The 12,875-nt window shown below is 45.0% G+C and overlaps 1 protein-coding gene across 3 annotated transcripts in view; it reads left to right on the top strand.

Moving 5' to 3' along the window:
• Nr5a2 (nuclear receptor subfamily 5 group A member 2) overlaps nt 1-12,875 on the top strand; it is a 110,851-nt gene that overhangs the window by 7,806 nt on the left and 90,170 nt on the right. For 2 of the 3 annotated variants that reach the window (XM_021198696.2, XM_021198698.2), the window contains exons 3-6: nt 2,306-2,443; nt 6,017-6,135; nt 7,693-7,834; nt 10,156-10,796. In XM_021198696.2, the coding sequence (XP_021054355.1) occupies nt 2,306-2,443; nt 6,017-6,135; nt 7,693-7,834; nt 10,156-10,796 (1,040 nt within the window). Of the gene's footprint in view, nt 1-1,627; nt 1,734-2,305; nt 2,444-6,016; nt 6,136-7,692; nt 7,835-10,155; nt 10,797-12,875 lie in introns of those variants that run through there. The other variant, XM_029539246.1, reaches the window with a different exon arrangement.

Raw genomic sequence — 12,875 nt, 5'->3', positions numbered from 1 at the left:
AGGGTTCCTGTATCCTTGGCTGGTGGGTAGGAAGATGGTAAACAAAGACCATTATGAATCCTTAGAATTGCAGTGAGTGGACCGTTGTTTGTTCTTAACACTTTGAAAGAAACTGATTTCTCAAGTTTGCATGAACTCCAAGGTAAAGCAGGCAGTGAACAATGATGTGAGCCTGGAGACTGGCTCCCTTTCTGAACTATGTAAGAAATGTATTTGTAATTCAAAGTGATGTCTTAAAGAAGGGGCAATACTGAGAATGTATTGACATTGTTACTTGATACTAACTCGAAAACTTGAGGGTAATGGACACTAATAGAGGCAAATTCAGCCTGCTCCACACCGTACGAACTAATTGGCAGGCCCCCTCAATATCTGTGGCCAGAAGGGACATGCTTAGGCCACATTAGGACCCTAAAAATGCTGCGAAAGCTGGAAATCAAATAATTTAGATTCTGTGTGTGTGTGTGTGTGTGTGTGTGTGTAGTTTCACAGCAATAATATGAATCAGTTTAGAACATCAATATGCATGAGTTGCTAGCCATCAATGGATAGCGTACTTCATATAAAAGTGTAAGCAATGATTTGGAATAATTTTATTCATTAAATACTAGACTGGGCAGTTTATGTGATCTCTATGCCATTTAAATAGAATAAATTCAGCTCTTTTGAGATTCAAATCCACCCCCTTGTGGGCGGACTCTGATAATTGCCCAGTTGCACAGCAGACCTTGGGTATGAACCTTTGCCTGCTTCCAGGAGGCTGGGGAGAACGTTTTTCATCTTGTTGGGATGAGATCTGAAAACTTTAAAGATGAAGCTGGGCTAGTGGCCTAACAGATGGTTCTTTATAACTTTAAAAAAAAAAAAAGGCTGTCCCTCATGGAGGTTGGGTGGGGGGCATGGGGCCACCAAAGGGACTCTAGAAGGAAATCAAGGGCCGGATCTTTCTGTTCTAGGTCCAAACACAGGTCTCACTAAAAATTCGACAGACATTAAGATAATTTTAAGACTCAAGTGACTCAAGTGTTCTTTCCATAAGTAGGGAGGTGGGTTAGTGAGCAGCCTGGGGAAGCAGAAGTGGCAGAGGGAGAGACACCTCAGTGACTTCGCTGTCGGCCGGCGAAGTGAGCCTTAGCCCCTGGGTTCTTCAGGGTGCAGCCACTCAGTTGTGCCTCTCTGATGTCTGTGTTCATGGAGGACCTTGATAGTGGGACCAACCACCCTCTATTCATGATTTTAACATCCTTTTTTTTTTTTCTCGGTATTTTAAGGAGGTCCTTCACTCCATAGGTCTCCTTCCCCACACTCAGGCAAGGACCACCTACACCCACACTCTCCAGCCCTTCTTGCCTTTCCTCTTTGAAATGGCCTCTCAACCCTCACATCCATGGCCGCTTCACTTAGACACAGGTTGCTCCTCAATAGCTGAGAAACCTAGTAGCATTTATATCCCCCACTCGCCCCTCCCGTCTCAAGCCAGGGTGGGGTGGAGTAGATTAAGGCGGGGTGAAGAGGTTGGGGCAGGCCCTGAGGCCAGAGCTTCCTTATTGGCTAGTGGCTAGTGTCCGATCTGAGTCGGGAACCTGCGTCCCCATTCACTGTCTTCACCTCTCACCCCCCACTGCCCCCACCCCTCCAGCTTACCTCCCCTCTCCAGCGTGTCTTCCCCTCTCCTCCCGACTCTGTCACCTTCGGGGCTGGAAGGGTTGCTCTCCGCCCTAGAGGAGTGGGAGGTTGGAACTTCAGAACTCCACACTTGTGATATTAGGAGAGAGGGAGCTGAAGGAGAGATAGGAGAAAGAGGCGGAGGAGAGGAAAGGACAGTAGAGGAGGGGAGAGAAGTGAGGCGAGCGAAGGAGAGAGGAGAGAGAGAGGGAGGGAGGGAGAGAGAGAGAGAGAGAGAGAGAGAGAGAGAGAGACCCCTGCCGATCCTGAGCCAGAGGGCGGGTGCAGGAGGGGAAGGAGTCCGGGAGCCGTTCAGCCGCTGCAGCAGTAGCAGCTGGCGGCCGCCTCTGCTGCCCTCCGGAGCGCGGCGCGCACAGATCGCTGTCCGGGGCAGCAGCGCCTTCGCTGTCGCTGCCTCCGCCCTTGCGGAGCGGAACCCGGGCAGCAGAACTCGGTCTTCTTAGTCTGGCTTGGTAGCCCAGATCTCCCGCGCTCAGCTCAGGGACAGCTTTGAAGCTGCCGGACCGGACAGGGCTCCGAGGTCCTGCCCGGCAGCTCCGGCGAGCGGGTGGGTGAGCGGGCACGCTGATCACCCCTTCTCTCTTTCCGCTGGAGTTGAATCTGTGCTGCCCGTGTCCAGGTGCTGGGCTTCCGGACCGACACCGACGCCCCATTCCCACCCGCAGTCGCCTTGTCATGCTGCCCAAAGTGGAGACGGAAGCCCCAGGACTGGTCCGATCGCATGGGGAACAGGGGCAGATGCGGGAAAACATGCAAGGTAAGGGGGTGCGGTGCGGTTCGGTGTGGCGCAGCGCTCTGGTTCCTGGCTTTTACTCTCTCGGGCTAACCCCGCGGGCTTCAGCCTGCTGCAGCATGGGCACCAGGGCAGCTCAGCTGGCAGTTTGCGGTGCGCCGGCTTCAGCCTCCTCTTTAGACGCAAACATAAAAGTTAATGGCTCTTGAACTAGGCGGATGGTGCTTTCTTATCAACGTCTAATTGGCCACTTCTAATTAAGTAGAGAGACTTCAAGCTCAGAGTCAACTGGAGCTGGGGGCAGCTGGAAGCTAAGGGCGCCGTGGAACAATCTTTCTTTTGAGAAGTGGAATTCCTCTCTGCTTACCGGTTCTAGGTGGTTCGAGCTCTTACGCATATGCTCCCGTGTGGAGGGAAAAGACTGAGTAGAGATCACAGGAAGGTGATAGGTGGTGTTAGTGGTGGGTGTTCGATTACACAAGCACCCCCAAAGCCTTGCCAGACCCGGCAGTCTTTTAAGGCAACTCAAAACTGCTGGCATAAGTAAAAACACCAATCACCCCAAGTCTATTCCCGTCCAGTATCGTGCGAATGAGGAGCTGGGGTGCTTAGCTTGTTGTTACCTTTTCGGTCTCAGCCGAGAGTATGGATTTTCCATTTGTGTCCCTATTCTTCATTGGTAACATCAGAAAAAGACCAAATCTCATCTCCTGTATTTTCTACACTCTAAAGTCTTCAGAACTTTATTTTAGCAACGGGCCAAGGCGAAAACAATGTTAGGAAAAGTTTTTCTATCTTCGCCCCTACCGGAGTTTCAGGATACTGAGGCCAGCCGGCTTGTGATCCCCTAAAGCTTCCTGCCAGTCTTTTTGCGCGAACTTGAAAGGATCAGAGGTGTTGAGAAAAGAGCTCTTGTACACCATGGAAGGGTGTGCGCTCTGGCCGGGGAAACCTAAGATCGCCTTAGGCTCAGGGAAGGGGACCGCAGGCGTGCGGGTGGGGTCAGATATCCTGGGTGATCTTGGGGTCTTCCCAAGTCCTTGGGTAGGGTTGTAGAAGTTCCCTGGCCTCAGACTAACTTTGTATGTCTGCTACTGAGGGAGCATGGTTGGCTTGAAGAGATACACCTGGGATTCCTGATAAGTGCTCCAGGCCTGCTTCCTGAGCTCTGGCCTCCGGCTCTGCTAAATTTCCTCCCGGCAGAAGGACCGGCTTTTTGCTACTTCCTGCCCCATGCGAGCATTTAGGGTGGCGAGATCCGGGGCAAAAAAGCGCAGTGGAGCGAAACACGGCATACTAAGGACCGGAGAGAAATACCCTTGTAGCATTTTCTTTGTAAAATTTAGAGGGCTTTTCTTGGCTTCCTGCCCCCAAGCCAAGACACTAGCTTGTCTTATTGCTGGGGGGCTAGCAGATACGACCCTACTGTAGCTTTGCCCTGTGCTCTAAAGCAGCGTGGGAAAAAGCCTGGTGCGGCTTTGCGTTAGTTTGCAGCAAGGACAGTGCGCGCCTGCCCACCCGCCTTTGGGTCCCTTACCAGGGACACATTCATACTTTGACGGGTGCTGGAACCCAGAAAGAAAATTCGTTACTGGATTCTCAGGCAGCGGGAAGCATCCAACCTCAAGGGGATTAGCGGAGGACCTAGCTTTTTAAGACCCCGTGTTCCCTCGCTTTTCCCAGGGGTGCAGGGATTTCCAAACCACGGTGGATTTGGTTCTCTGAACTCTTAATTTAGGTGCCCCAGGTGCCCTGTGAGTAAACAAACAAACAAACAAACAAAAAAGATTCTCTGGCCTCCCAGATGCACCTCTCCCCACTTAGACTCCGAATTTTACCGGAAGATGGGCTTCCGTCTTTCTTTCTATGTGGCATCTCTGAGATGGGCACGATGAATGTAAGGGATTGCCAATCCGATACTCTTAAATGTGAAGTTAGAGGTTACTTTCCGGGGAGACAGGGAGACAGAAGAGAACACATAACTAGTAAAGTTCAGCCCCGCTCAGCCCAGAAACATACCTGGAAACCGAAGTCAACTCCCCCAACCCAAAGCTTTCCCCAAACCCTCAGGTCCTGATTCTTTAGAGTGTCTCAGCTTCTCTCTAGTAGTTGGGGGTACGAGCTGGCTTCGCAGGAGAGAGGCACGCTCAACACCCCCTATTTCTGAGTCCAGGGAATGCCTTTGCTGGCGCCTCTACCCCAAGATCTTTGCAAACTGTTGCTCTCTCGGACCAACTTACGCTAGAGTCCAGGGCTCTGTGTCGGGGAACAGACACTTCGTTAAGACAGAAATAAGCGAACTTCATTTTAAAAGAATAGATATCACCTGGTGAAAAAGAGGCAAAGTATTTTGGCTCTGGGGTAGGGGCAGTTTCTCCATTTTCTTTTTAGTAAACAAATCTGAGGAAACTTCTGCCAGGCCGTGGGTACCCCTCCCCCGCCCCGCCCCTTGCAATGCCACTGATTAACTTAAAGCAAACTCTCTTTGGAGTTTGTGCATCTTTGGGTAGCAGAGGGTTGAGCAAGGGGGCCCGAGAGCCGGGTGCACAAAAGGTTTAAAGAGGGTGCGGGGAACACCGGTAGTGGCTGGTTGTACAGATCTGCCCCTTGCCTGGATGCTGGCCCACCCCTGCTCTGCCTCTGTCTTAGGAGTAGGGGTGGGGTGCTCAGTCCCATCTGATAGTGCCTAGGGGTCTGTGGCCCACTGACCTTTATGTGCACAGTTTATCTTTTTGGCTGCAAAGACTAGGGCTTAACACCCTAGTCAGAGGGAGACGGGATACCATGGTCTGCTTTTTGTTCAACCGACAATCTCGGAGGTGTTTATACTTTTGCATTGCTTCTCCTTATTGAAGCTTGTAAAGTTCATTACAAAGCTCTAGAACTCTGCTAAACCCTCTTCTGTTTCTTTTCCTCTGCCTGTTTCTGCCCCCCTTCCGGGTGTCCTCCTCTTCCTTGTTTTTATTTTCACAGGGCATTTTCAAACGTGAGGAGATGAAAGTGGTCAGAACGGACCTACAGTCAATGCGGAACTGAATGTTTTGATTAATCTAACAGACTTGAACCCTGGGAGCCACAAGCTGTTGTTAAACTGGCTTCTGAGAAGCAGGTTTCTGCAGCTTCTCTGCTCTGCAAAAGCCGAAATGTGCAAATTAGCATTGCTAAGCCTAGCAAAGGGAGGTGTACTTCCAGCAAGCCACTACAGGCTTGTGCCAGTCACTTAGAACCTCCTGATTCAGCTCCATTCATTAGGCAAAGGCAACTTTTGGGAGACATTTGAGGCTGTTAACATTTGTATGGTTCATGTTTCTTTTCTGAAAACAGTGGTCACTTTAAAATGTTAATCGAAAAAAAAAAAGTTGGAGTTGTTGTTAAACTGAAAAATAGTAAAGCACATGTTTATTGATGCACAAAGATGTTTTCCTTCTCATGTTTAAAAGTACTCCTCTTCAATACCACTTGAGTAAACATTATTTTATATTTTACCTGATATCTGGCCACCGACCACATTGACAATGCTTTTCAGTGCAGCATTAAAACCTATATTGGGAAATGAATAGGGCACGTGTTCACCTTTCTCTCTTTTTGTTGTTTCAGCATCTCAATTTAAAATGGTGGATTACTCCTATGATGAAGATCTGGAAGAGCTATGTCCTGTGTGTGGCGATAAAGTATCAGGGTACCATTACGGTCTCCTCACATGCGAAAGCTGCAAGGTTTGCCCTTTCTGTGCTACCTAAAGAGATAAACTGTTCTGACCAAACCCATGGGAACTCTTCAAAGCTAAACCTAAGCTGTTTGTTTGTTTGTTTGTTTCTTTTTTTTCCCAACTGAAAAGTGGGGGGTGGGGGAAGTGTCATAGGGAGACTAGTACTTACAGTATGTCTGATTTAGTTCCAAAGGCAGATAGATACCTATGCTCTAGAAAACTGTCAGACTGGTGGCTTTAAAGTAGTTTATAGTATATAGTTTATAGTATATATATATATATATATATAGTATAGTGCTGTATCTATAGGAGGACTTTATTTCTAACAGTCCTAAATATTGATTTTGCTTGACTTATTTATATTTAAAGCATCCTTGTTAAAAGGAAACATGACAGAGTACAACCCACGTGCATTTTAATTTGAGAGGAATCTGGGCTGCAAATTGGAACATTTTTCTTTAATCCAGAAGACATGAAGGTCTGAATTCCCAACTGCATGATTTCATCCTGATGGATTCTGAAAATAATTTTAAAAGAATTTTTTTTTTAATTAAGGTATCAAGAAACCAGATTTTAGTTTCTAATTGAACAATTTTTATTAGTGTATCATATGACTTATTTAAATGCAGGGGGAATGTCTTTTATTGTTAATAATCTTGCCCAAGACCATAAGCATTTGTCAGGTTTTTTTAAAAAAAAAATAGTCCCCATGAATTCAATTTTCTCTAATCTTTCCCCAACATCTTCTTTAAAGTAGAAACTCAATGCAGTTATTTTAACCACCTTTGCTAGGAAATCCTGCTTTGTTTTCCACAACAAATCAAGGCTGTTTTTGTGTGTGCTCACTCAAATAAGCAAGGATACCATCTTAGTAGAGAGTAGAGGAGTTAGTCGTTTGAAAGCCATACACCATTCCTGATCAGCCCCCTTAAGTGTAAACAGGCACAGGCTATGCTGCAATCCAGCTTCGTGGCTTATGCTCACACACATCCCTGCCTGTGTGCATGTCTTTTCCATTAGTTGGACTTTAAAACACAGCTCCCACCCTTGAATGGGTTCCAGTGGCGTTAGGAACATTTCCCCATTTTGTTCTTGAAGTCCTTTTCCTTTTAACTGTCAAGTGTTGACATTTGTAAAAGATCTGAGGTACTTGCTATTCAGGTCTTACAATGGTTTGTGACTGAAATTGTATGAGACTACCTAAAAACAATGGCAGGGTTCTTCTGACTTACCTCTGCTTGGGACATGGGTGTTAATAGGAAGCCAGATTTAAGAGAAAAAAAAAAAAGGTCAATATAGAGTGTATGTTTTTTCTGACTGTTGGAACGAAATGGTACAAAATTGATGTAATTCTTCAGGAATATAATTCTGAGGCCAGAAAAATCTTCATTGAGGCCTGGCACTGATGCTGAGGGTTGATCTTGCTGAAATGTGAAATTAAACCTCAGGACCACATAAGGGCTCGGTGGCACAATAAAACGACTTTCTGGTGATTTCCTTAGAGTAGACAACGAAAGAAGAAAAGCAAGTTAGACTCTACGTCTCACTATTTTCTCTCTTACAGGGTTTTTTTAAGCGAACTGTCCAAAACCAAAAAAGGTACACGTGCATAGAGAACCAGAATTGCCAAATTGACAAAACACAGAGAAAACGATGTCCCTACTGTCGATTCAAAAAATGTATCGATGTTGGGATGAAGCTGGAAGGTGAGAGCCTGCCAGAGTCCTCAGGGATGTGGACTTTAAAACATTGTGTGTGGGGCAGGGAGACACTGTTTCTCTAGCCCTTTAACACTGTTGACAGTGATGGAGAGTTTTCTTACCTTACTCTGTAGAATTGCCTGCCATTTAAACATGCTAACAGCTACCAGGGAAAAGAAAGAGAAGCAGGAAAATTGTCCCACTCCCCATCTCTTTAGTTTGAGGCGCCATGCACTTAATATTGAAAAGATCAACAGAACTGAAACAGCTCTACCGAGAACAAATCAAATTCATTTGCAAAAATGTGAAAAATGAAATGAAATCGCCCTTATCACCCTTAATTTTTTTTTAAATCAAGATGCCCTAGATTTTTTTTTTTTTTAAAGAAAATTGGCATGGTTGTACCATTGTTTCATTTATACAATTTGTGGTTCCTGAGAAAAGTTAGTTTTTTTCATTGTGAAAAGGGATTTCTTGTTCAGAATTTCAGGTTTCAATAGCGTAAAGAATATACATCTATATTTTTTTTAAAAGAAAAAGGTAGTAACTGAATCTATACAATAATAACTAAGAAGCAGAAAGCATGCCAAGCTATGGGCTCTCGATCAATAGTGATGGTGAACGGGCCTTCAAAAGTCACTCTCAGCTGCCGAAGAACGCTGCGGGTTCAGCTTGGCAGCCAGTGAAGTTAATATGTGACTGCTGTAAATAATTTGTACTTCATGACTGTTATGGTGTGCTGCTATTTTCCAGCCTCTGACCTGCTGGCCTTCCACAGATTAAACAGACTGCAAATAACGCAATATGGCGGGGTACCCAGCACTGTGTTAGAGTGTACTTCATTTGATCAAGGAAACGCAAGCTACTTTTTTATTTGGAGGTTTTCTGCTGTATAGAACACATTCTTGGGAGTGTTATGGGGAAAAAAAAAATTAAGAATTTGTGTTTTTGTGTAAATCTGCCAAGTTGCTAACAAGTTCTTTTCAAATAGAAGTGGCCACTTTGGTCAGCCTAAGGACTTCTTTTAAGGGGAGGTTGAGAAAGGAAGTAATTTGATGTTTATTAATTTTATCATCAGTCCCTTTAGTTGCCAAATAGTGGCAGATGCTAACTATAAGATGAGTTTTAATATTGCAGAAGATGTGATAGAAAACAAATAATGCAACTTCGTTCATGTCATTTGATTTTTTTTTTAATGAAAGAAAAAAGGTTGTGTTTTTTTTAACCTCAACATTATGCTGTGCTAATTGTGTGTGAGTGGCCCATAGCTATACCCATACTTTAACAATGGTCATGGAACAATAGAATATTTGATAAATTATCTAAATTAAAAAACTCTTATGATCCAGTGTAGAATTTTGGATGCTTAGAATGTGTAGTACATTTTCTAATGTGAATATTAATCCTAAGATTAAAAAGCTCAAAAAACTTGACCTCCAGCAATCTCAGTGTCCCAAGCTGTCAGGGGTTGCTGGGTTCTGTCTAATTACCATTGGCCACTGTGGGTGGCCTCGGAGGGCCCTTCTGACTAACCTATTAGGTTTGGCCCTGATTCCACACAACTGGCACAGAAGAGCCTCTGGACAACTTGGAAAGGACTTTGTTTTAATTGTGTCTAATCCCACTTCAGTTCAAAGCATGGCTAGTGCCTTTCTGATGTGTATTCACAAAGTACAGGTGGAAAGGGGTTTTCAAGCAGCGCTGGCACCTAACCTTTTTAACGGAGTAGCCCCAGATAACTACGATTGAGGGAGATGTAAGAAAAAGCATTTAATCCAAAAATGGGGTTGATTCTCTTTTTCTTTAAAAAAAAAAAAAGAAGGAAGGGAGGGAGGACCCTAGTGCGAATACATACATGCAGATACACAGCTGGTATACAGTGTTGTTTTCCATGAGCATCATGACAGAGTGTGTATACTAGAAGCTGGCACAACCAGAAAGAAAATCTCTCTCTCAGACACACACCCCAATATTAAATATCTGTTGTGAAATGTCTCTAGTCCACACAGGGCTAATGCTTTCTTGGGTACCCAAAATACATTTTTGATTAGCAACCCCCTTGAAGGAAAGAATTCATAAGGAAGACATTTGTCTTCTTGGAATATCTATGGACTATCACAGTAAAATACTCTCTCACACACACCCATCACACACACCATCTCTCTCTCTCTCTCTCTCTCTCTCTCTCTCTCTCTCTCTCTCTCTCACACACACACACACACACACATACACACTCTTCAATTGTCAACTTGTCTAATTCCTCAAGATCTTTCAGAGTGCTACTAACTCCCTTCTTATATATTATATGTCCCTCCTCTTATCACCAGCTGTAAGAGCCGACCGCATGCGAGGAGGCAGGAATAAGTTCGGGCCGATGTACAAGAGAGACAGGGCCTTGAAGCAACAGAAGAAAGCCCTCATTCGAGCCAATGGACTTAAGCTGGAAGCCATGTCTCAGGTGATCCAAGCAATGCCCTCAGACCTGACCTCTGCAATTCAGAACATTCATTCTGCCTCCAAAGGCCTACCTCTGAGCCATGTGGCCTTGCCTCCGACAGACTATGACAGAAGTCCCTTTGTCACATCTCCCATTAGCATGACAATGCCACCTCATGGCAGCCTGCACGGTTACCAACCTTATGGTCACTTTCCTAGTCGGGCCATCAAGTCTGAGTACCCAGACCCCTACTCCAGCTCACCTGAGTNGATGATGGGCTACTCCTACATGGATGGTTACCAGACAAACTCTCCGGCCAGTATTCCACACCTGATACTGGAACTTTTGAAGTGTGAACCANATGAGCCTCAAGTTCAAGCAAAGATCATGGCTTACCTCCAGCAAGAGCAGAATAACCGAAACAGGCAGGAAAAGCTGAGCGCATTTGGGCTTTTGTGCAAAATGGCGGACCAGACCCTGTTCTCCATTGTTGAGTGGGCCAGGAGTAGTATCTTCTTCAGGGAACTGAAGGTACGTCATATCCTGACCAACCATCCTATCAAGAAAAGTCTGGCTAGTTTTCTGGCTGTTCGTTATGTTCTTGGTGCTTGAGAATAGGTTTTCCTTTTGTTTGTATGAGTTAAAGAAGAAATGGGTGTTGTTTGTATGAGTTAAAGAAGAAATGTGTGTGTGACCATCGCTGTAGGGTTATTACAGCTCGATTTGGTAGGCCTTTCATTCCCAGTAGCTCCTAACTGGGAGATGGTGTTTGACATGACATTAAGTATTGTTTTGTTAGTAATTCAACACTTCTATCCCTTTCAACTCAGAGGTGGTTCTGAAAAATGCTGCATCAAACAGCTCTTAAACTATTTATAAAGTGACCCAGTTAGAAAACAAACCATATTCATGGACTCTTGAAGGTTTCTTTTCAAAGGACTGAGCCAGTATTTAACTGTCCAGGTCCAAGACAGTGCAGATGGTACCACTGGCTAGAAGTATCAACTAGGTATTTACTGTTTGTTTGCCCTGACATTAGGGTGGTAAACCATTGTTTCCTGAGCAAATGGAAATAGGATGTTCCCTGCTACTGTAGGCCAATGGTGAGCGCTTGTCTCCTGGGTTCCTCTCATGCCTGTGGTTTAAGTAAATGGATTGGTACATTGTAAATACAGCACTTGTTTGCATAAGGATCTATGTTTAACTACGTAATTATTTTATTTCCTGAAACTTAAGACCAAATTAATACAGGAAAGTTATTTAGGAGTTTGGATTCTGAGCGAAGACTGAGCCACGTTTGGTGACTAGATATTCTATTCCCGATTTAAAAGCAAACTCTGAATTGGACTTCTAAGCCTTTTTATTATAAAAATCAATGTTAGGCCTTTGCTGTCTTCGTGGGAGAGGTGACAGTACATATCCGTGGCGTCTGCTAACCTAGGTTGCTTATGATTAAAATGTGCTTGTACGTACAGAGAAAGTAAGGAAGCAGTGTGTGAAGGGAAAATGTTTTGCACAGATGTGTGTGGAATTACCTGACTGGGTCTGAAGAGGTCAAAATTACCTGATTGGATCTAAAAAGAGGCCAGTAAAATGCTGCCAGCATGCAGTTAGGATGCATCCTGCTGGTTAGTCTCCTGGCCTTTATTGCTGTATAGAAATGTGGCTGATGCTGAAGACCAGGCTGCACAGGCCCAGCAGAATCCATTGAGTTTAAGACCAGGAGCTTTCAGAATAAGTAGAGAACCACTCTATGATAGAGCATTCATTCTTTAAAAAGCTAAACCCAGACACTCTTAATATTCTGGGTGCTTTTACATCTATAGCCATGGCCCTAAGAGGACACATTGGGTCTTTAAAAATGAAAGTGTTTTTAGCTGTTGCTGAAAGCTGAAGTGATGGATAAATGGGCAGTCAGGTGGACTGTAGCCGGGTGATGTCTTCTTGGCCTGTAGCTGGGTCTGCCACAGGCTAGGGCCAGCATTGCCAGGTCTTGCTGTTCTCAGCTGTAAAACTTTGCATGTGCTCCGGAGGGGGCTGAAGGGGTTGTTGCTCGTGTTGAGGTCATGAGAACATACAGAAGCACTGCAGTCTGACGTCCTGCAGGCACGGGGAAGGGGTATTCTCTATAAAGGATTTTAGTTGTGTGATAGGGCTCGTCTTTATACAACACGGTTTTGTATTCAGTGTTAACCAAGGGTTTGAGGATGGTCTGACTGTATTGTAATGAACAGTCAAAGCAACAGCTAAAGCAACCAAGGATTAAGTGAGCTGTAGACAAGGACTATAACATTGAATGGGATGAAGATATTTTCCCCTAAAGTTTCTAATGAGGTGGTTTTTTCCTTAAAAAACAAAACAAAACAAAATACCTGATGTGGAGGCATATGCTTGTAATCCTAACACTCAGAAAGTTAAGGAAAGGCTCGTTCTGAGTTCAAGGCCAGCCAGTTTACACTGAGTTCTAGGCTAACCTGGGTTACAGAAGGAGACCCTTAAAGATAAACAAATTTCGCCGGGCGTGGTGGCGCATGCCTTTAATCCCAGCACTTGGGAGGCAGAGGCAGGCGGATTTCTGAGTTCGAGGCCAGCCTGGTCTACAAAGTGAGT

The sequence above is a fragment of the Mus pahari genome, chromosome 5 (genome assembly GCF_900095145.1).
Source record: "Mus pahari chromosome 5, PAHARI_EIJ_v1.1, whole genome shotgun sequence".
Classification (NCBI taxonomy): Eukaryota; Metazoa; Chordata; class Mammalia; order Rodentia; family Muridae; genus Mus; species Mus pahari.
This window is presented reverse-complemented; position numbering and strand designations above follow the sequence as displayed.